Source organism: Haliotis rubra, unplaced genomic scaffold (assembly GCF_003918875.1).
Source record: "Haliotis rubra isolate DU_JTF1 unplaced genomic scaffold, ASM391887v1 Scf53, whole genome shotgun sequence".
Classification (NCBI taxonomy): Eukaryota; Metazoa; Mollusca; class Gastropoda; order Lepetellida; family Haliotidae; genus Haliotis; species Haliotis rubra.
In genome coordinates, this window is record NW_025767224.1 from 56,669 (window position 1) to 83,190 (window position 26,522).

The 26,522-nt window shown below is 41.2% G+C and overlaps 1 protein-coding gene across 1 annotated transcript; it reads right to left on the reverse strand.

The window, feature by feature from the left end:
* LOC124252958 lies at nt 1-26,230 on the reverse strand. Its single transcript, XM_046686659.1, has 7 exons — nt 25,941-26,230; nt 11,321-11,357; nt 6,349-6,495; nt 5,426-5,556; nt 3,697-3,829; nt 2,818-3,035; nt 1-171 (listed from the first exon to the last, which is right to left on the reverse strand). Exons 1-7 carry the CDS (start codon nt 26,088-26,090, stop codon nt 16-18), a joined length of 972 nt encoding a protein of 323 aa, XP_046542615.1. The 5' UTR covers nt 26,091-26,230; the 3' UTR covers nt 1-15.
* Between the last annotated feature and the right edge of the window lie 292 nt (nt 26,231-26,522).

Consider the following 26,522-nt stretch of genomic DNA (forward strand, 5'->3'; position numbering starts at 1 on the left):
TAACATCAAGACTCACTACAGCTCCACTTGGCTCATAAATACCAAATTTATGTGTTCAATCAGGGGAACAGCTGGAAAACATACACTCACCCATACTTTGTATATAGCTGGTGGAAGATCATAGAAGGTGTGTTCTATGGTCTCAGCATCCTCTGTTGGTTTCGGGAACGGCTGGACAAAACACAAATGGTAACACCTGTACGCCCATTGACAAACATGTACACCCAATGACACACCTGTACACCCAATGACACACCTGTACACCCATTGACACACCTGTACACCCAATGACACACCTGTACTCCCAATGACACACCTGTATACCCATTGACAAACATGTACACCCAATGACACACCTGTACACCCAATGACACACCTGTACACCCAATGACACACCTGTACACCCAATGACACACCTGTACACCCAATGACACACCTGTACACCCATTGACACACCTGTACACCATTTAACACCTGTACACCCAATGACAACATGTACACCCAATGACACACCTGTACACCCAATGACACACCTGTACACCCATTGACACACCTGTACACCCAATGACACACCTGTACACCCATTGACAAACGTGTACACCCAATGACACACCTGTACACCCAATGACACACCTGTACACCCAATGACACACCTGTACACCCAATGACACACCTGTACACCCATTGACAACCTGTACACCCATGACACACCTGTACACCCAATGACACACCTGTACACCCATTGACACACCTGTACACCCAATGACACACCTGTACACCCAATGACACACCTGTACACCCAATGACACACCTGTACACCCAATGACACACCTGTACACCCAATGACAAACCTGTACACCCATTGACACACCTGTACACCCATTGACACACACCTGTACACCCAATGACAAACGTGTACACCCAATGACACACCTGTACACCCAATGACACACCTGTACACCCATATGACACACCTGTACACCCAATGACACACCTGTACACCCAATGACACACCTGTACACCAACACACCCAATGACACACCTGTACACCCAATGACACACCTGTACACCCAATGACACACCTGTACACCCAATGACACACCTGTACACCCATTGACACACCTGTACACCCATGACACACCTGTACACCCATTGACACACCTGTACACCCAATGACACACCTGTACACCCAATGACACACCTGTACACCCAATGACACACCTGTACACCCAATGACACACCTGTACACCCAATGACACACCTGTACACCCAATGACACACCTGTACACCCAATGACACACCTGTACACCCATTGACAAACATGTACACCCAATGACACACCTGTACACCCAATGACACACCTGTACACCCAATGACACACCTGTACACCCAATGACACACCTGTACACCCAATGACACACCTGTACACCCAATGACACACCTGTACACCCAATGACACACCTGTACACACACTGTACACCCAATGACACACCTGTACACCCAATGACACACCTGTACACCATTTAACACCTGTACACCCAATGACACACATGTACACCCAATGACACACCTGTACACCCAATGACACACCTGTACACCCATTGACACACCTGTACACCCAATGACACACCTGTACACCCAATGACACACCTGTACACCCAATGACACACCTGTACACACACCTGTACACCCAATGACACACCTGTACACCCAATGACACACCTGTACACCCAATGACACACCTGTACACCCAATGACACACCTGTACACCCAATGACACACCTGTACACCCAATGACACACCTGTACACCCAATGACACACCTGTACACCCAATGACACACCTGTACACCCAATGACACACCTGTACACCCAATGACACACCTGTACACCCAATGACACACCTGTACACCCATTGACACACCTGTACACCCAATGACACACCTGTACACCCATTGACACACCTGTACACCCAATGACACACCTGTACACCCAATGACACACCTGTACACCCAATGACACACCTGTACACCCAATGACACACCTGTACACCCAATGACACACTTGTACACCCAATGACACACCTGTACACCCAATGACACACTTGTACACCCAATGACACACCTGTACACCCAATGACACACCTGTACACCCAATGACACACCTGTACACCCAATGACACACCTGTACACCCAATGACACACCTGTACACCCAATGACACACCTGTACACCCAATGACACACCTGTACACCCATTGACACACCTGTACACCCAATGACACACCTGTACACCCATTGACACACCTGTACACCCAATGGCACACCTGTATACCCATTGACAAACATGTACACCCAATGACACATGTACACCCAATGGCACACCTGTACACCCAATGGCATAATGCAGACACATCTCTAATGATGAAGTATATATATAGCTTCATAAATTGTGATTTTAGTACCATCATCACATTGGCGGTGGGGTAGCCTAGGGGATAAAGCATTGACTCATGCCAAAGACCCAGGTTCGATTCCCCACATGGGTACAATGTGTGAAGCCCATTTCTGGTGTCAACCGCTGTTATGTTGCTGGAATATTGCTAAAAGCGGCGTAAAACTAAACAGTCTCTCTTACTATCATCACATTACAGACTTCAGTGGATATGATTGGTCATTCTCTAGCATTGATGCCCAACAGTTGATTAAAACAACTTTTGCTTATGGTGTATATTCCCTGTAGAGGGCTCTTTCTTGACACATGGTTCCATGACCTATGGCAATAAATCAGACTGGGAATACTTAAGAACATATGCACTTACTTTTCCCTGACATGTGTAATCGTCCAGTGTGTTGATGATGCAGTGGAACATTACATTTTTAGCATCAAGACTGCTAACCAGCTCAATGTTATACTTCTTGATATTATACTCTTTCGGTGCCAGGCTGAACAGCACTGTAATCCTTGCTGGTGCTGTGAGGTTATCAGTCTCGTAGGACATTGAGGTCGACCAGTTTGCTGCCGTAGTTTTTCCCTTTGCTGCAATATTAGTCAAGAATTTCAACTGGGGAGACAAAGCATTCACAAACGAAAGCACAATTCTGCCATACTGTTGAAATAGTTGAACTGCTAATGTATGTTCATAGTTTGATGACAACCATTAACTTGCACAGTGTGTATTTCCGACTGAAGTTCCACATTGTACAGTTCCACTTTAACTTCCACTATGAATATTTCACGTTCAAATTCCAAAATGCAGAATAAGTTGAACAATTGCAGAAAGTAAACGTTTAAAACAGTCTGGTATTGATATATTTATAGCAAAAGACACTTAGGTGAGATTGTCTATGAGTATCTTTTGAGATGTGTAACCATAAACTTGTGTATCTCCTGGCCTAATCTGTGACCTAATTACAACATGTACCAAAAGAATTTCCTGAAGCCTTTGAATCGAGTCATGGGAAAACTGACAGATGACATCAGTAACCTTTGTAGGAAACCACTAGCAGAAACAATGGTCAAATTGAAACAAAACCTAAACACTGTTCCTTTTCAAACAGATGCTAAAAAGTAAAATGGGGCTCCATGTCAGTTAAACTCAACCCCCCAACATGTAAACAACATAATTTCAATTTACTCTATGACTTCATGACTTATTAATTACATTTCATCTCATCTGAGAAAAATGTTGAAATATTACCAAGAAAAGGCTGAAGTTTAAAGAAGGTGGACTTCGGAGTTGATTCTGCTGCCATTGGCAAGGTATATATCTTCATTTGATACAAGAAATCGCTCCCAGAAGGATATCCCATCATTTTCTTTTTGAATTCCAGCTGAAATTGAGAGATATAATACAATAATACATGACTTGGTGTAGTAGATATCCCAACAGGGGATACAGGTATGGCATACTGAACAATAGTAACCATGGACTCAATCAGTGAGCATTCCAGTCACATGACAGCGAGGGAGGACTGCAAAGGGAGGAACAGCCAGTTGTACACGGAGTGCCGACAAAGTCATTAATTCATTAACCTGTGCTGTGCCGTCTCCATCCTTTTCTGCACACCTGGCTGTTCCTCCCTTTGCAAGCCTCCCTTGTAACAAATAGTGAACTGTGTCAAGATCTTAATGATAGTTTGTTAAACACTTTTTTATTTTTAGGACATAAGTTCTGAAAAGAAATCACAGAGTTGGTCTGATGTTATGATTATGATTAGTGTTTCATTGAGTACTATATGTTTAGTAGTTTTCGAGTTAGATTGCAATTCATCGGTCCGATTTTGAGCCAAACGGACTATAGTGCATTAGTGGTGTAACAATTCATCGATAGTATCGATGTTTACATCGTCAACTACGCGATACGAGTGCATCGATACAAAACACATTTAGGCAATATATCAGGATATTTATATCGCAAGGGTCCATGATGCATCGATGTATCACCACAAGAGACGATATATCATGATACAACTTGAATACTACTTAAAGTTGTAAGGAATATTGCATTAGTAATAGGAAAGGAGTCTCTTTGAAATCCCGAATTAAAACAAATTGAACTTTAAAGGAATTTGTTTGTGTCTGTTATCTTTGTTACATGAACAAAGGAGTTGGTGTATAAGTTGAACATTTTACAAACTGTGTGAACTGTAGAAAACTTGTCTTCAAGTAATTGAAATATGTTTTAGTTGTTTGACAAATAACAGTATCAACAACTATGAACGATGTCTTACCTTTGTTATGAAAGAGAACAAATAGAAGATACAGAAGCAGACTTAACAGTTTTTTTACAGTGATTCTGAATTCTGATATAAATTACATTGAATTGTTTGTGAAAGCACTGGTGTAGAAACACAACTTCCTAAAGGAAACTTCACTTTCAAATATATATATATATTAGATAAAGGTATGCTGAATATGTTTGACTGTACTTTCTTAAGCATTAAATGCTGAAACTTTATTTGATCAACAACTGTTTAGGTGTGTGTGAATGTAACACAAGTTCTGCTGTATAACAAATAAAGTTTCAGTCATTTTATCTATCATATCTGTTCTGTTATAAGAAATTGTAAAGTATCAGGATATGTATCGTATCGCCACCATTGTATCATGATGATAAATCATCTCGCAGGTTCCTTGCCAATACTTTTAGGATATATATCGTCTCGCCTCATTAAACTGGTATCGGGATATATCGTCTCGCCACTTAGGCCACGATACACAGCTCCATAGTGCATGGCAATAAACTTGACTTATAATTTATCTGAGTAAAATCTCTATATAGACACTTATCACAGTTTACAAAACTGTAGTTTAGCTGATGCTTTCAATTCATCTGTGATGGTCCTGATTAGTTTGACTAGTTACAAGAAACAGTGAAACTACTTTTCTCACTGCAGTGTTGGAATACATTATCCATATGTACATACCTTGTAGTCCTGAGTTGTAAAGTTGTTCTGACTCAAGTCAAACACACGGCAATAAAAATCAGGTCTGGTGGTGATCCCCGTTAATCTACGTATTTCCACATAGAACCCCTTCAGATGACTGAAGCCAGCAGCTGCAAAACACAACCAAACATGGATATAGTGAGTGAGTGAGTGAGTGAGTGAGTTTAGTTTTACGCCGCTTTTAGCAATATTCCAGCAATATCACGGCCGGGGACACCAGAAATGGGCTTCACACATTGTGCTCATGTGGGGAATCGAACCTGGATCTTCAGCATGACAAGCGAACGTCGTAACCACAAGGCTACCTCACCGCTCCCAAACATGGATATAAATGTCCTTCCTTGTCCATTTAGCCACAGCGTATCCTTGACAGTGCTTCAATTCAAGTGGTATAGGCATATGTACAGCCCAAAACTATGCAGATAAGATAAACTTTAAAATTAGTAGAGCATCACGTTCAGGAATATACAGGCAAGTATGCCACCATGTTAGATTGGGGAAGAAATACACCTCATGCTTGTTCTTCTCGTACATACTCCTGATGGTGAAACCTATCTGGAGCAGTGCCTCGGCCACTAGACTACCACCCTGGCCAACCAGATCTTGTCCCACAAGGGGGACGGGGTAGCCTAGTGGTTAAAGCATTCGCTCATCATGCTGAAGACTTGATTCCCCACATGGGTACGATGTGTGAAGGACATTTCTGGTGACCGCGATATTGATGGAATATTACTAAAAGTGGCATAAAACTATACTCACTCACTCACTTATCCCCTACACAGGGTGTCTGTTATTTGGGGAGTTCATGACATGCTAACACTTAGTAACTTGGTCCGAACATTTTCTGTCATATATAAAAGTCTGTCTTCCTAAACGACATATCGACCCAGCAGAGCTTGTACCTGTTGCAGGGGGCTTCCAGGTGATAACCAGCTGTGGGTTGCGGTTTCCTACTGGATTTGTGACGTATGCTCCTTCCACCTTCAGAGAGTGAGGGGACCCCATGAATGGACCTCCCAGGTGAGCCGGAAGGATGCCATTCCTGCAACCTGCAAACAAGAAATGTCTTGTGAACAGCAAATCATTGTTTATCACATGATGAGCTTGCATCTGATTTCTTTTAAGCTATTCATCACACCTCTGGTTGTGAAGAGGTCCTCAGTAATTTGTTACATAGGTGCCGCAGTGAATAGGTTCGCGCAGCTTTGGAAGCGGGATGTCCGGATTATAAGGTCGTGAGCAGGAGTAGTCTAATCAAAACAAATAGTAAATAATCTACTCGTTACATAAAAATACCTTGTTAGGATCTAGATCTACTCAGCTATGTGTCAACCAGTGAGGTGTTCGACATTTCAAGACGGAAAACCTTCGCTGGCAGTGAGTACTCGGTGAAGGCTTTGATATGAGCTATTTTTCTAATGTTTTGTTGATATTTCACAGGCGCAAGCTTTTTATATGTTATGACAGTAGATTACCCATTTAACTGTTTATACAATTTCATTTGTCTATTTCACCACACGTTCTTCTTACCGAGTCACTTTTTCAGTTCGATACTTAAAGCAATGTCATTATTTAGCATTGACAGAATTTCTAACTGTGATATAGATATGTCTTTGTCATAGACAAAACTAAATGTCTGTTTTATTGACACCTATGTGTCTGCCTGCCTGTCTGCTAAGGACAATATGCAGGACACAACTTCAATCACTGACCACATGCAATTTGAACTTAACACCTATCAGGCTATACACCATAAACAAAACGCATTGATTTATGGCTCGTGCACCAGAGTTGGGTCTCTGTCACATTATGTAATAACACAGACAGGCACAGACACACACACAATGAGCCCTAAGGGGATCGGCAAACGAACCAGCCAATGAAAGTCTTCGTTACACTTGAGTGCACACCCACCCGCTCTGACTGGGTTCGGTATCCCGGGTCCTTCGTTTTGAGGGAAGTAAACCCAAGTACAAAATATTACACTTTTGATTTGCGATTGTACGATTATAATTTTGTTTATATGTTTTTTCATAATCAGCAATGTATTTTATATATCATGAATAAGTGATAATTGTGTTTTAATTATGTTTGACTTTTTGGTTGCATGTGACCTTTAAATAAACCATATGACAAAGACAATCATGGCCCTTCACCATTAGATTTATCCTGATCACTATCACATGGTTAAAATGTAGGACACAATTTGCTACAGGACAAAATTAAACAATTTGAACAAAGTAGGTTCCCAGATAATATCAGTCCTTGTGAGCAAATATGATAAAGTATTCATAAGATCACCAAGATTGATCATTTTTTCAATCAAAGCACTCATAAAATATGACTTCATTACCAGAACAAGGCATTGTTTATTGGTAGGGACACTGATGACGTTAGGTTTGTTTGTTTGATGCTTAATGCCGCACCAAGCAATATTCCAGCTATATGGCGGCGGTCTGTAAATGAGTGAGTGAGTGAGTTTAGTTTTACGCCACACTCAGCAATATTCCAGCTATATGCCGGCGGTCTGTAAATGAGTGAATGAGTGAGTTTAGTTTTACGCCACACTCAGCAATATTCCAGCTATATGCCGGCGGTCTGTAAATGAGTGAATGAGTGAGTTTAGTTTTACGCCACACTCAGCAATATTCCAGCTCTATGGCGGTCTGTAAATGAGTGAATGAGTGAGTTTAGTTTTACGCCACACTCAGCAATATTCCAGCTATATGGCGGCGGTCTGTAAATGAGTGAATGAGTGAGTTTAGTTTTACGCCACACTCAGCAATATTCCAGCTCTATGGCAGCGGTCTGTAAATGAGTGAATGAGTGAGTTTAGTTTTACCACACTCAGCAATATTCCAGCTCTATGGCGGCGGTCTGTAAATGAGTGAATGAGTGAGTTTAGTTTTACGCCCCACCAAGCAATATTCCAGCTATGTGTCAAAGGTCTGTAAATGAGTGAATGAGTGAGTTTAGTTTTACGCCACACTCAGCAATATTCCAGCTATATGCCGGCGGTCTGTAAATGAGTGAATGAGTGAGTTTAGTTTTACGCCACACTCAGCAATATTCCAGCTCTATGGCAGCGGTCTGTAAATGAGTGAATGAGTGAGTTTAGTTTTACGCCACACTCAGCAATATTCCAGCTCTATGGCAGCGGTCTGTAAATGAGTGAATGAGTGAGTTTAGTTTTACGCCACACTCAGCAATATTCCAGCTATATGGCAGCGGTCTGTAAATGAGTGAATGAGTGAGTTTAGTTTTACGCCACACTCAGCAATATTCCAGCTATATGGCGGCGGTCTGTAAATGAGTGAATGAGTGAGTTTAGTTTTACACCACACTCCAGCAATATTCCAGCTCTATGGCGGCGGTCTGTAAATGAGTGAATGAGTGAGTTTAGTTTTACGCCACACTCAGCAATATTCCAGCTCTATGGCAGCGGTCTGTAAATGAGTGAATGAGTGAGTTTAGTTTTACGCCACACTCAGCAATATTCCAGCTCTATGCCGGCGGTCTGTAAATGAGTGAATGAGTGAGTTTAGTTTTACGCCACTCTCAGCAATATTCCAGCTATATGCCGGGCGGTCTGTAAATGAGTGAATGAGTGAGTTTAGTTTTCACGCCACACACTCAGCAATATTCCAGCTATATGGCGGGGCGGTCTGTAAATGAGTGAATGAGTGAGTTTAGTTTTGCACCACACTCAGCAATATTCCAGCTATATGCCGGCGGTCTGTAAATGAGTGAATGAGTGAGTTTAGTTTTACGCCACACTCAGCAATATTCCAGCTATATGGCGGCGGTCTGTAAATGAGTGAATGAGTGAGTTTAGTTTTACGCCACACTCAGCAATATTCCAGCTATATGGCAGCGGTCTGTAAATGAGTGAATGAGTGAGTTTAGTTTTACGCCACACTCAGCAATATTCCAGCTCTATGGCAGCGGTCTGTAAATGAGTGAATGAGTGAGTTTAGTTTTACGCCACACTCAGCAATATTCCAGCTATATGCCGGCGGTCTGTAAATGAGTGAATGAGTGAGTTTAGTTTTACGCCACACTCAGCAATATTCCAGCTATATGGCAGTCTGTCTGTAAATGAGTGAATGAGTGAGTTTAGTTTAATGCCACACTCAGCAATATTCCAGCTCTATGGCGGTCTGTAAATGAGTGAATGAGTGAGTTTAGTTTTACGCCACACCAAGCAATATTCCAGCTATATGGCGGCGGTCTGTAAATGAGTGAATGAGTGAGTTTAGTTTTACGCCGCACTCAGCAATATTCCAGCTATATGTCAGCGGTCTGTAAATGAGTGAATGAGTGAGTTTAGTTTTACGCCGCACCAAGCAATATTCCAGCTATATGGCAGCAATATTCCAGCTATATGTCAAAGGTCTGTAAATGAGTGAATGAGTGAGTTTAGTTTTACGCCGCACTCAGCAATATTCCAGCTATATGCCGGCGGTTTATAAATAATCGAGTTTGAACCAGACAATCCAGTGATCAACAGCATGAGCATCAATCTGCGGAATTGGGAACCAATGACATGTGCCAACCAAGTCAGCGAGCCTGACCACCCGATCCCGTTAGTTGCCTCATACAACAAGCATAGTTGCCTTTTGTGGCAAGCATGGGTTGCTGAAGACCTATTCTACCCCGGATCTTCATGGGTCAGGTCTGTAAATAATGGAGTCAGGACCAGACAATCAACAGCAGTAATCAACACCCGTGATCAACTGCACTGATCTATGCAATTGGGATATGACGACATGTGTCAACCAAGTCAGTGTGCCTGACCATCTGATCCCCTTAGTTGACGACTTCAGGTAAAGCATGCATGGTCAATGGACTGGCCAAAAACACAGCATTGATGCAGTTAAAAGGAAATTGCACATGGCAGAAGTTGAAGGGGTAGACTGTACTTTACGGGTTCCCGGAAGTTTACGCCATTTTGTTTACTCTAGCGAGGGCTAGGGTTAAAGTTAGGGTTAGGGTCCCGAAGGCAGGGACCCGTAAAGTGCAGGTGCCCCGGGATATGTACTTGGCGAAAGTTAAAGGGGAAATGGCACTTGGCAATAGTCTTTCTGCATCATGGTGGTCTGTTAACAATGAAGTCAGGACCTGAAAATCTAGAGATTGACTTCATGAGCATCGATCTCTGCAGTTATTTATTATTATAGGATATTTATATAGCGCACATATCCACGCACTAGTGCATGCTCAAGGCGCTGGTATTTTTTCCCTCGATCATTGGATGTCAATCTCAACGGCACATCGCATTATCAATCTCAACTCCCTGAGGACTATACAACTCTTGCAGCCACTAGGCGAACCGAGTTATTGTAACTTTCTGATCCTAACGAGGTACCCATTCACAGCTGGGTGGACTGGGACACATAGTCACAGTGCTTTGTCCATGTTTACTGCACGTTGCTATACCCGCAACTAGGCGTTTGCACGTATTCATGTGGCCACCATCTGGTCATATACCAACGGATTCGTGGGTTCTTTTAAGTGCAGAGGGTTGTGTACTGTACACTAGGGGTTGTGACAACACTGAGAGAGTCTGCACACAAAGTTGACTCCAAGGTTTTTACACCCGGTCACAGGTGGACTCGATCCCGACACCTCAACCTCGCTGGATCACTAGCCTGGCGCCTTAGCCAGCTCGCCCACCGCGCAGTTGGAATATGATGACACAGGACACCAAGTCAGTGTACAGACAACAACATCCTGTTAGTAATCTCTGACCTGGAGATCCTGAACTTCATTTCTAATCCTCACACGACAGCTGGATATTGTCACTATTATTGCTAAACAACATCACATAAGTTATTGTAAACTATTGTAAACGATGAACACATTACTACTCACTGTTTGTCCCGAACAAAGTGCAGCTCAAGGGATCCCTCTGAAACACAGATATAGTCATGACACCAGGAGCAGAACATATGTACAGGTCTTATAGTGGGGACACCATTTGGCAGAACACATATCAGTGCTTAGTCATGACACAAGGAGCAGAACATATGTACAGGTCTTATAGTGGGGACACCATTTGGCTGAACACATATCAGTGCTTAGTCATGACACCAGGAGCAGAACATATGTACAGGTTTTATAGTGGGGACACCATTTGGCTGAACACATATCAGTGCTTAGTCATGACACCAGGAGCAGAACATATGTACAGGTTTTATAGTGGGGACACCATTTGGCAGAACACATATCAGTGCTTAGTCATGACACCATTTGGCAGAACATATGAACAGGTTTTATAGTGGGGACACCATTTGGCAGAACATATGTACAGGTCTTATAGTGGGGACACCATTTGGCAGAACATATGTACAGGTCTTATAGTGGGGACACCATTTGGCAGAACACATATCAGTGCTTAGTCATGACACCATTTGGCAGAACATATGAACAGGTCTTATAGTGGGGACACCATTTGGCAGAACACATATCAGTGCTTAGTCATGACACCATTTGGCAGAACATACACCAATGTTTAAAATGATGACACCATTTGGCTGAACATATACCACTGCCTTATTATGACACTGGGTGGCAAATTATATATAATATTGCTTCGTTATGACACTAGGTAGAAGAATATACACCAGTGCCTAGTTATGACAATGGGGAGAGGGTGTGTTGACACTAGGTAGAAGAATATACACCAGTGCCTAGTTATGACAATGGGGAGAGGATGTGTTGACACTAGGTAGAAGAATATACACCAGTGCCTAGTTATGACAATGGGGAGAGGGTGTGTTGACACTAGGTAGAAGAATATACACCAGTGCCTAGTTATGACAATGGGGAGAGGGTGTGTTGACACTAGGTAGAAGAATATACACCAGTGTCGAGTTATGACAATAGGGAGAGGGTGTGTTGACACTAGGTAGAAGAATATACACCAGTGCCTAGTTATGACAATGGGGAGAGGATGTGTTGACACTAGGTAGAAGAATATACACCAGTGCCTAGTTATGACAATGGGGAGAGGGTGTGTTGACACTAGGTAGAAGAATATACACCAGTGCCTAGTTATGACAATGGGGAGAGGGTGTGTTGACACTAGGTAGAAGAATATACACCAGTGCCTAGTTATGACAATGGGGAGAGGTTGACACTGTAGAAGAATATACACCAGGCCTAGAAGAATATACACCAGTGCACTAGTTATATACAAGTGCCTAGTTATGACAATGGGGAGAGGTGTGTTGACACTAGGTAGAAGAATATACACCAGTGCCTAGTTATGACAATGGGGAGAGGGTGTGTTGACACTAGGTAGAAGAATATACACCAGTGCCTAGTTATGACAATAGGGAGAGGGTGTGTTGACACTAGGTAGAAGAATATAAACCAGTGCCTAGTTATGACAATGGGGAGAGGGTGTGTGTTGACACTAGGTAGAAGAATATACACCAGTGCCTAGTTATGACAATAGGGAGAGGGTGTGTTGACACTAGGTAGAAGAATATACACCAGTGCCTAGTTATGACAATAGGGAGAGGGTGTGTTGACACTAGGTAGAAGAATATACACCAGTGCCTAGTTATGACAATGGGGAGAGGGTGTGTTGACACTAGGTAGAAGAATATACACCAGTGCCTAGTTATGACAATGGGGAGAGGGTGTGTTGACACTGAGTATGCTGACACAGAAAAAAGTCTTCTGAATAGCTACTGTTAATAAAATTGAATAATATACTCTTGTCTCTTAAACTTTGAAATATAAAGAGATGCTGTATACAAACAGACTGTCTGTCTCTGTTGGACACAAGTCTCTTCAACTTGGATATACAAACAGACTGTCTGTCTCTGTTGGACACAAGTCTCTTCAACTTGGATATACAAACAGACTGTCAGTCTCTGTGTGACACAAGTCTCTTCAACTTGGATATACAAACAGACTGTCTGTCTCTGTTGGACACAAGTCTCTTCAACTTGGATATACAAACAGACTGTCAGTCTCTGTGTGACACAAGTCTCTTCAACTTGGATATACAAACAGACTGTCTGTCTCTGTTGGACACAAGTCTCTTCAACTTGGATATACAAACAGACTGGTATGAAGAGATGTTGTATACAAACAGACTGTCCATCTCTGTGTGACACAAGTCTCTTCAACTTGGATATACAAACAGACTGTCTGTCTCTGTTGGACACAAGTCTCTTCAACTTGGATATACAAATAGACTGTCTGTCTGTCTGTATACAAATAGACTGTCTGTCTCTGTTGGACACAAGTCTCTTCAACTTGGATATACAAACAGACTGTCTGTCTCTGTTGGACACAAGTCTCTTCAACTTGGATATACAAACAGACTGGTATGAAGAGATGTTGTATACAAACAGACTGTCTGTCTCTGTTGGACACAAGTCTCTTCAACTTGGATATACAAACAGACTGTCTGTCTCTGTGTGACAGACTGTCTGTCTCTGTGTGACACAAGTCTCTTCAACTTGGATATACAAACAGACTGTCTGTCTCTGTTGGACACAAGTCTCTTCAACTTGGATATACAAACAGACTGGTATGAAGAGATGTTGTATACAAACAGACTGTCAGTCTCTGTGTGACACAAGTCTCTTCAACTTGGATATACAAACAGACTGGTATGAAGAGATGCTGTATACAAACAGACTGTCTGTCTCTGTTGGACACAAGTCTCTTCAACTTGGATATACAAACAGACTGTCTGTCTCTGTTGTGTGACACAAGTCTCTTCAACTTGGATATACAAACAGACTGTCTGTCTCTGTTGGACACAAGTCTCTTCAACTTGGATATACAAACAGACTGTCTGTCTCTGTTGGACACAAGTCTCTTCAACTTGGATATACAAACAGACTGTCTGTCTCTGTTGGACACAAGTCTCTTCAACTTGGATATACAAACAGACTCTCTGTCTCTGATATACAAACAGACTGTCTGTCTCTGTTGGACACAAGTCTCTTCAACTTGGATATACAAACAGACTGTCTGTCTCTGTTGGACACAAGTCTCTTCAACTTGGATATACAAACAGACTGTCAGTCTCTGTGTGACACAAGTCTCTTCAACTTGGATATACAAACAGACTGGTATGAAGAGATGCTGTATACAAACAGACTGTCTGTCTCTGTTTGACACAAGTCTCTTCAACTTGGATATACAAACAGACTGTCAGTCTCTGTTGGACACAAGTCTCTTCAACTTGGATATACAAACAGACTGGTATGAAGAGATGTTGTATACAAACAGACTGTCAGTCTCTGTGTGACACAAGTCTCTTCAACTTGGATATAAAAACAGGCTGTCTGTCTCTGTGCACAAACAGACTCTGTGCGACACAAGTCTCTTCAACTTGGATATACAAAAAGACTGTCTGTCTCTGTTGGACACAAGTCTCTTCAACTTGGATATACAAACAGACTGTGAGTCTCTGTAGTTATCTGTGCCTGTTATTTCACCCACCAGTCAAGACCATTGTCCACACGACCACAGATTCATTCCAGGCAGTGAAGTCATAATCTGTTTGTACAATACACGACACCATCACGGCACTTTACAGAACCCTCACATTACTTGAAAGGACCGTAATATTTTGTGGTGGGGGTCTTAGTGAGTCAAGGTAAACCCCTGAGTATATACATCTCCACAGAGAGTACAGGTTAAACTTGGTGCATATATCAGTCTGTATGAGGCACATGCAAACATGATATTGTTTGATAATTGTCCACATTGATCGTCGACCAACATATTGATGATTATTTCGCCAATGCCACAACACGAAACATTCATTACGTGAATTCTCTTAATCAATACACCCAGACCTGACCTAAAGCTGTTGTGCTTCTATCAGATGTCATCATATTAACATTAATGCTACCAGATAATTCTCTTTCGCAACCTGACAACCGAGTACAGGATTAATGCATAAAGACATTCTGACTCATATCGGTTAAAATACATCAACTCCTCAATAATCATCATGATTATTAACCATAAAAAAATACAGCAATACAAATATTTATTTGAAAATTCATTGTTGATGTACATGTCACTACTCTTTCAAATCAAACAAACTGATAAATAAGCCCATCCCACAGACCAGTTGTTCCGTTGTAGTTCCACTCCTCAGCTCACTGGCCAACAACTGCCATGATGCTTGGTGTTGGGCCCATATCTGCCAAGTAACTATTACTGAAACAATTTCACTTCAAGTGACATCTAGACAAAGTTTGTTCACTTCCACTCTATTTCCGAAAATAAATTTAACCTGTGAGGTATGGTTGGAACAATCTTTGTACATCTTCCATGGTACCCATGGTACTAATTACAGCTGTTTGTTTGTTGTTTAACGCCTGCACTCCGCAATATTCCAGCTGTACAATGGCAGTCTGTAAATCATCAAGTCTGGACGAGACTATCCACTGATAAACAACATGAGTATTGGGACAGAATGTCACGTGTCAACCAAGTCAGCCAGCATGATCACCCTATCCTACTTGTCACCGTCGCCCCTTAATACAAGCATGGGTTGCTAAAGAACAATACTGTGATAATATAATATACTATAGCTACATCAATGTACATCGAGTAGGAACTATATCCTATCATCGCCAAGCACGACGTGTGGCGTAGGAATATGTATCACTTCACTTCATCATGGCGGATTAACTAGTAGTATCGTCTGCTTTGGTTGTCCCTGCCTTACCACGAGTACGACCGTCGAAACCGCACACAGAAAAATAACATGGTGGCAGCGGAAGAAACGAACCTCGACTCGAACTTTTGGACTATGGTTTGTGTCATGACGACGGTTTCTTTGTCAGTGAAACGAAGATTTGAGCGGTGTAAGCCGACTGGCGCTAGTGCTTGCAGAAAGAGCGGTCAGTAACGGACTTCGAATTTGACTGATTTGAACTGATTTCGTCACCCTGTACCTCGGTTTAGGTCTAAAGTGTCGGTATCAAGTACATTCAAACATAAGGAAACATCCGAAAATATAAATTGTGAACTTTATCAAGAGATTGGAACTTTTACTATTCTTAGAACTGCCGTCGCTGCAAGAAGCTCACTAATAGCAGCCATGTGATAAGATGGCCACGCCCATGGATAAACATCCTGTTATCGCTACTCGATAAACGGTGAAATAGCAAGTACGGGAACTGAACATTCCATACGCAAACAAGCATGGATAACATAACTACGCCAAAGTTAGACTGGTCAAGCCTGGATTTAGCTGAGGCATTCCGATTTTTTCGCCAAAGATGTGAACTTTATTTTTCTGTGAAAAATATCAAAGACGACAAATGTGTTGACCATATCTTACTATTCGCTGGTGACGAGGGAATAAAAGCATTCAACTCTTGGACGTTGACAGAAACACAAAGGAAAGACTCCAAATATATGTTTGAAAAATTTGAATCACATATTGAACCAAGCATGAATTACAGATTGCAACGCCTATACCTTCAAAAATTCAAGCAATATGAGGATGAAACGGTAGACAATTATATGACAAGATTAAGGCTTCAAGCGCTTAGGTGTAAATTCAAACAAGATGAGATGAATGAGAGATTGACAGAACAATTGATATTCGGAACAAAGATGCCAGAACTTCAAAAAGAGTTACTGGGCAAATATGACAAATTAACTCTAGAACAAGCAATGGACTCAGCACGAGTTCAGCAAGCTTCAATTAAACACATGGCCCAGCTACAAGGTGCTCAGGAGTCCAGTGTAAATGCCATAAGACGGGAACAACCCCTGCGTGTACCTGCGTGTGAACAGTGTGGCAGGTCACACACACAGCGCCAGCCCTGCCCTGCTCATGGGACATTTTGTGAGAGGTGTGGAGGGCTGAAACACTGGAAGAGTATGTGTAGAAGTAACATATCAAACCATCGAGGACGAGCAAGTCAGCGTGGCCATGGAAGAGGCCGAAGTCACTTGAGGGTAAGAGGACATTCCAGGCCTCATCGAGAAAGGAATATCCACTCTTCAACAGGAAAACCCTGAGGATATCAAACAACACTTGGAGACCCTTACTTTCCAGACCATTGATGTCATCAAATCAGATTGCACTGACCACGACAGAGAAGAAGTATTCGCATCTATCTATATCTCTTTGGATAATAACAGCCCTGCTCATCTCAAGGCAAAGGTCGACACAGGGGCTCAAGGTAATCTACTCCCTCTCAGAGTTTTCAAGAAGATGTACTCTCACAAGATATCACCCCAAGGGACTCCAGTTTGTGGTGGACGACACCATCCACAACAATCCTGAGAGCATATAATGGTACCAGGATACCGCAGTATGGCAAGATAACCATACCCTGTCATTACAAGGGTAAGGATAGTACAGCAGCATTTATGTTGCTGACTCAGAAGGCCCTATTATCTGTGGACTTCCTACCTTGCGTAAACTAAGCCTAGTTACCCTCCACTGCGAAGTTAAACAAACTCCTGTGGACTCAATACCAGATAAAGATGGACTGTTACTAATGTACCCAGACCGTTTCCAAGGTATAGGAGACTTTAAAGGCAAGTTCCATATCACCATTGACCCTACAGTCACCCCTGTAGTCCATGCTCCAAGACAATGCTCTATACATCTCAAGGAGGAAATTCAAGCTGAATTGGATGAGATGGTGAAGATGGGAGTTATCACAAAGGCTAACGAACCGACAGATTGGGTTTCGAGCCTGGCCTACAGCCGCAAGGCCAGTGGACAACTACGAGTTTGTTTAGATCCCAAAGATCTTAACCAGGCCATAAAGCGACCACATTACAAGGCCCCTACATTGGAGGAATTCACACACCGTTTCTCTGGAGCCAGAGTCTTCTCCAAGCTGGACACCCGACATGGCTATTGGTCTATCTCTCTAGATGAAGAGTCAAGCAAGCTCACTACCTTTAACAGCCCATTTAGTCGTTACCGATTTCTCAGACTGCCATTTGGTCTCAGTCTGAGTCAAGATGTGTTCCAAGAAAGAATGGACCACATACTCACCAACTGCCCAGGTACAATATGCATCTCTGATGACGTTGCAGTATTCGGCATGACCGAACAGGAGCATGACAAAAACATGAACATACTGATGAAATCAGCAAGAGAACATGGTCTCGTGTTCAACCCAGACAAATGTGAAATCAAGTGAGACAAGATTAAGTTCTTCAGACTTGTACTTGACGCTGAAGGTGTCCATCCCGATCCTGAAAAGGTAAACGCCATCAGAGACATTCCACCACCATGTGATGCAAAGAAGGTACAAGAGTTTCTCGGCATCGCAACCTACATGGGACCATTCATCCCAAATCTCTCTGAACACTCAGTTCCTCTGAGAGAACTCATCAAGAAAGACTCAGAATTCACATGGAATCAGTCCCATCAAGCTGCATTTGACAAGATAAAGGAGAGTGTGTGCAGCGAAGTAACTCTAACCTATTTCAACCCACAAGTCGATTCAGTTGTGAGTCGATGCATCTACAAAAGGTCTCGAAGCTGTTCTCCTTCAGAAAGACAAACCCGTAGCATTTGCCTCCAAATCACGCAGTGGAACTGAGCAGAGCAAGAGAACATCTAGAAACTCGCAGAATGAAGCAGAAGTACTACCATGACCAACAAGCTGGCAGTGAGTTACTTCCCCTGGTACAAGATCAACACATCCGAATTCAGGACCAGCTGTCTGGTAACTGGAAACCAGGCATCGTGGTGCAAAAAGCTAAGGAGCCGCGATCATATGGTGTCCACCCCAGAAGGTAGACTGTTACGGAGGAATTGGCTGCACCTCCGAGAGGCACATACCCCAGCTAATGTTGGACCAGCCGAATCTGCCAGTCCTCCAACAACAGACAGGCAGCCACTCCACCAACATGATGTCCCAGCACCAGAAGTGACCCGCACCAGGTCAGGCCAGATTGTGAGGCCGCCGAAACACTATGACGACTGAAATGTCTTACACATCTGATACCAGATTCAAGTTAATCCTCAAATTATGATTCAAGTTAATTCTCAAATGACAATTACTCAACTTAACAAATATCACCCTAAACGCCTATCTCTGCCGAGACTATAACATTCTCGCTCACAAATCACATGGACTCTAATCGTTAATTGAATGAGAGGGATGTGATAATATAATATACTATAGTTAATCAATGTACATCGAGTAGGAACTATATCCTATCATCGTCAAGCACGCCGATCTGGCGTAGGAATATGTATCACTTCACTTCATCATGGCGGATTAACTAGTAGTATCGTCTGCTTTGGTTGTCCCTGCCATACCACGAGTACGACCGTCGAAACCACACACAGAAACATAACAAATACCAACCCAGATCTTTTGGCAGTCTAAAGAATGTAAAAAAATCTTAAATGACCACTTTATATAAATTCTGATCTCTGTCTCAGTAAACACCATTCTGAGGAGTACAGAGCACAATAGTCATGGTTTAGAGATCATATTGTTCAGTGATGCGATGCAGCCTCTTGATAACCAGGATGTGTTTTTGCCATGTATCTATCACACAACCCTCCTCTTGAATACACACCACTTTACAGAAAGTAGTCATTGTAACAAATCATGTTGGAATATAACATTAACGTTATATGTGGGATTTACAGTTGGGACTCGGTTTCGCCCCCCAAAAATTACTACAATCTAGAATTACCGAAGAAGTGTAATCACAAAAATAGTATATATATGTTACATTTGACAATTTGTAAATGACAATGTGTATTCATATGTACTGGGCTGTCCAGGTTTCCTTCTCTTGGCTGCATTATGTTCTCTGCATGGTGTAAACAAACCCATGAACAGTCCATTCAGTGAATGCTACTTTCTTTATATGTTTATAAGGCCTCTTTACCAAATTACATGGAAAACGGAGAAAAAATGAATCAAAATAACTGTTATTTTTATTCATTAAAATAGCAACACTACTGACCAATAACACCTTTGTATGACACAATAAAAATACATTTCTGGATTCTTGCAACACAGTTTCTATACAACTCAAAGCAACTAAACTAATGACTGACATGACAATGCATTGCTGACAGTAAAGGGTAGTTACTTCAGCCACCACATTCAGATACCTTGCTCTGTCACGTTAGAATCTTTCTATTTGTATTTCTTGTCTGTTAGGGAAATCAGTGAACCAATAAACATAAAAGACCTAAACTGCCATTGAACCTACCAAATCAATGTAATCCTAAACAAGTGAGAAAAAATATTTCAGCAGTAGTTAATGCAACCATATTAACATCCTTCAGCTTAGAGGCTTTGGGCTGAACCTGATTCTGTATATTTCAAACCTTGCATACATCATTGCTTGTATTTATGACCATATGACTGATGTAAAATACTGAATGTGTAAGTACTGGACTGATTGCTCAGTAACAATCAGCTTAGTCTGTCTCACAGTCCCCGAATCACATTATTTTCCCTGCTGTCTCGCCCTCTCTGCAATGTTAAAGCCCTAAATGAAGCAAGTCTAGATTTCATCAGGTCTGAAGCTCTGGTCTCCCTGGGGCTCCTTTTCAATTTAAATGGGTTGCTGCTAACAAAATTATATATATTCAGAGACTACGTGTTTGTCTACAATCACCTCAAAAGCTCATAACATGGTAATAAAACTGTGATTCACACTTCAATGCTTCTGTACATTACAGTTGTGTAAAAAACAGTCCTAAATGTCCTGGCGATGTGTATGATCCAAGTCTTAGTTCCACTGTCTCAACTGACACAGTTGTAGCCGTTCTGTCGTCATCGTCACTGCACACAGCCAAGCAGCATATCAGGTTACGCGATCATACAGTCGCAATAGCAACCAACACTTGTTGATGTAATGACCAGGTTTGAATTTAATTGGAATATGAGCGCCGCAAATGGACACTCTACTAGAGTACAACAGCTTTTGCGCCTAACATGATTCCTGAAGAGATATTGAAAATGTTCACACTGACCAAGAACAGACAATTTACTGGCAGCACACTTTTCAGTTACATGCTCCCAGGTTTTAACATGGACAGTGATATTGGAAGTTGTATGTGGCTCTCGAGGGTAATATGGTCTTATGTACGCCTCTTTGTAGCAGTGTCACAAGAGCTGGTAGGCGAGGAATGACACTGCTACAAAAAGGCGAACATCAGACCGTATTACCCGAGGGAGAAGCATAGAACGTATATTTTACCGCAATGTTAAATGTACAAAATATTTTTTATATTTCTTCTTTAAAGATAGCTACCGACTATATGACATATAAACAAAATGGCCTCTGTATGTCGACTGGGTTTTAAAATCACTGAAACATATTCTGACAAGCTTACAATTGCTATAAAAATGGTTAATTATGTTTAAGTTGAGTGTGCAAACGACTCAATGTATGAAATAGTTTAAAATAAGCAGGGAAAGTCAGTAAATGTGTACATAGTGAACTCAAAAACAGCTAATCGAACGATTTTCGAACTCCAGGCACTGCATGTGTCATATTATGCCGTCATACGATTGTTAGTGATACAGCTTCTCGGCGGAGAGTTTGGCAGTTACCAGGGCAGCGGGTAATATTTTTTCCACAGAAACTTGTTAAAGTGCCATTGACCAATGAAATTAAAGTATTTTTCATGAAGGTAAGATAAGTATTCCAGTACTAACTGAAATTTCAGGGATGTGTTGTCTAGGGCTGGCTAAAATTACTGATAATTGGAAATATCGTCAATAGGAAAAATTATTTATGATTACGAAATTTGTGTTAACGATAATATCATACATTAACTTGTGTGACAGAAAAAAGTTTAAAACGTACTCGCACATTATACAAAGTTAGGTCTTCATTCAAGGGCTACTTCCTCAACTATGTTCAGGACGCTGTTGTGTTATCGAAAATATTGCACATGACTTTTGTAATAGGAAAAAAGTTTTAATTTTCTCACACAATATACAAATCTAGGACTTTATTAATGGTCTGCTTCAAAATTATGTTCAGGATGCTGACTTTTAATAATTCAACATGTCACCACTCACCAGTCATGTGAAATATGTTGATTTCTTTCAGAGTGTTGATGCATTTTTGTTACTTTTTTGATATTTATCGATATCTATCAATACTTATTCATGACCTAAATCGATAGCCAGACCTAGTGTTGTTCATGAAACTGTAAATTCAGAGGTATCAAATCCTTAATATGATACCTAAAAATTCAATAAACAGTATCCATTTACTTACTTCTTGCATGCATGTGTTGTGTGTAATATTTTAGAACTATCATATCACTGATAACTATCCTTGAGCAGAACAAATACGGCACTGATTGTACTCCCAATAAGAAAACAATAGAAATCTCATAACGCATGAATGGTCACAAAATGTCCATCCAGTCTTTAAAGGCTAAGCATCTGTCAACAGCTGTTTATGATTTAGACGGAATATAATTGACTGAGTTATGGTTAAGGATAAGGAATAGTGTTAAGGTTACTTAAAGATGATATTTATGTCATTTGGTGCTAGTTTATGAGACAAAATTCAAACTTATAAACATAACAAATCAACAAGAATATAGAACTCATAATAAACTTCACACATAAATACCACAGTCAACCATTTGACTGACTTTTTTAAATCAGCATAACAAGGAACAAAACTGCAAAGAACAAATTCTGCTGACCAACCCAAGGAGTGAGTGAGTGAGTTTGGTTTTACGCCGCTTTCAGCAATATTCCAGCAATATCACGGCGGGGGACACCAGAAATGAACTTCACACAATGTACCCATGTGGGGATTCTAAACACACACACCACACCACACCCGCCAAGGAAAGCATTAGGATGAGGATGTAATATATGTGCATTTCCTCGTCAATATTTTCAACATCAGGATTTTTATTTCAGAGGTTTGGTCGATGACCTGTCTCGTTATGAAAAACACTCTACAAACATTAAATCCAAAGGGGGGAAAAGGGATGTAAATATCAAGTTTTCCTTGTAAATATTTAATTAGCTACACATCAAGATCACATTTCCAACAACACAAGGTATATACTATTCCTAACAAGCTAAACAGTACCCACTGTCATGACAGATACCAAATAATGGTAAATATTCTTTCATACTTGATAATGAATGCTATCAACCATTAACTCTTCCCGAAGCCTTCCCTCCATTAAGCCATTCTAGAATTTTAACATCAGTATCATCAGCAGTATATGAATAGTAACATGGGTTTTCTTTAATTTCTTTTGACTAGAACGTAAAGTATCCACGCCTCTTCTACCTTGTCAAGACACTGGAACTATCACTGAGAGCTCAGTCCACAAAATTTGCTTAACTAAAGTGTAAAAACAAGTTGTTCTCTACCACTATATCTCTGACAATGAATCTGACATATGTATCCGTTTAATAAGCATCTTCTTTGTCATTTGTCTAAAATCCATACCATGCAAGAGAAACCAAGCAGTTCCATTCTGAATGCGTGACAGTACTGTTCACTTACATCAGATAAGCTGGTATCTATTCTTCATTACTCTACCACAGGAACACAATCTGCTCTACATATATCATACTTATTATCATGTTAAGTATTCATCTTTTCTAACATCATGCTTTAACAAAAGAGATTATATTACATTACGGTAAGTTATAATGGTATTGTGTAATCATAAGTTATAACCATTACCGAAAAAATCAATTGTGCTTTCACATGAAGCTGTACACAAATACGCATTTGTGAAGATCCGGGTTAGAATCGGTCTTCAGCAACCCATGCGTTGTAAGAGGCTACTAACGGGATCGGGTGGTCAGGCTCACTGACTTGGTAGACACATGTCAGGGCTCAAGATAATTTTTCAACATCAGGAGTACGAACTCCGTATATTTTCAACAGAGGAGTACTGGAAAACCTTCAGAGTACATTCAGAGTACTAGTTGGAATTACAGGAGTATCAGTAATCTTGTGTTTTGTTTCATATATGCACCACAACATTGCTACTCTTTTGTAAACAGGAAAATAAACAAGAAAACAATACTTTTTAAAAAAAAACATGTCTGTAAATGATTCTAAGACCCTACACCATTGCTGTAGTGCGTATCTGCTACGTTTTCTAAATTATTTCCTACCGTATCGTGCATATTTCATATCCGTACATACGCCGATTCGGCCCTTATCTGGAGTCCTGCATGTCATCATATCCAAGATCGATGCGCCTGCTGTTGATCACTGGATTGTGTGATCCAGATTCGATTATTAACAGACTGCCACAATATAGCTGGGATATTGCTGATATTGCTGCGTGCGGCATAAAAGTCAACAAACAAAACATAATAGCCTACAGACACCTGCACATCTGAACAGATATGTCCCAGATATATACCTTCCCAGACATAACACTTTGCATTAAAGTGTAATAGTCATTACAAATCACTAATTACAAGAGATCAGCAGTAATCAGTATGTTTTACATTTCAATTTTGTAACAGTTCATACATGTATGCATCTACTTTTTTTTCAACTTTGAAGACAGCCACAATTCACAAGATATCAATAAAAGGTATCTTGTCTGTGTACCATATGTTATATTTGGGATTACACTTTCTTAGTAAAGTACAGATTCTAGTACTTTGTGGAAGCCGCGGTGGCTGAATGGTCTAGGTTTCTGACTTGTGTGCTGGCGAATAGGTGCCTGACTCTGAGGTTGTGGGTTCGAATCCTGGATGGGACTCAACCCCAAAAGTACTAGAATCTGTACTTTACTAAGAAAAAGTAATCTCAAATATAACATATGTTACACTGTACATTTGACCACTTTCTAAAATAGCATTGTGTATTTCATTGTCTGTATACAGTTACGAATTCATGTGGCTTAATATCCAAAATACACCTTTCGTATCTTTGACAACACATAAAATTATACCCACTTTCCGAAAAACTCAACAACTATACTTTAATTAAATTTGCTTCATAAAACAAAAAAACTCAAAAACCTAACAGTGGAGTGACCAGGAATTTCACACAGGTTGAAAACATTTCGCTATACAGTTTGCACCAACACGCGTACGGTATCTTATCAAATGCTTGACACGAAACATGCCTGACATATTAAACTGCGTTACTCACCTCTCAAAAATGAATCACAACCACCCCTCAGTCAAACCCAACCAACACACACACACACACACACATCGATACGCCCCCTCCGTTCGTCCCAATTCTCTCTGCCATGCTAGATGTTGCGCAATGTCTAAGAGAATGGGCGAGTGGTGTTAAATGCTACTGACAGTTATTAAATCTGTTCGAGTTTTCAGCCCGTTCCTATAGCAAAAGTCTCAAAGTCAAATCAGACGGGGCTGTTCACTGTAAATGTCAAACCTACCCGTGGTCTGACACACCCTGTTTGTTTACTGTTAACACTGACACAGGCAGTTCACACACGGAGCACCGTGGGGTAACGGGCCATATAACTTACCCCATATACTATTGGTTGACTTACCTCTACTCCCGATGTAGATACATCGAAAGGTTCAGGTCTATCTGTTCTTGTACAGTTGGAACCAGCAGCCAAGTCTACCTTTAACTTTTGTGTTACTACTACGGGTAGCAAAAAAACACAAACAGACCACAAACTACCCGTGACATCCATACCACCGCCCTTCGCCTAACTCCGAAGCTCCATGTCAAACACTGTGAGTTTGCAGTTCCACGAATTCGAAATTCAACCCAACACCACTTATCGCCCTTGTATTACTGCGTAGTACACTATCTGGGCCGCATGTTTGTCGCACTGAAATCGCTTCCTGGTCTGTGTAAGTAATTTCAGGCAGCCAACTGCGGTGGGTCATTTGCAGATAATACAAGTTTTGTAAGGACTAGATGTAGAGATAGCACGCAGTATGTTTGTTCACACGAACTTAGCTGAGCTTATTATAAACATGGTATACAAGTTTAGTGTACGGTTGATGAATTAGGTCAGTGAAATGTACGAAGATGAAAACTCAAAGAATGAGCGGGAAACGACGAAGTGTAGATCCATGATATTAGATATAAGTAGAGGATGAATGGGAGAGGGAGAGTT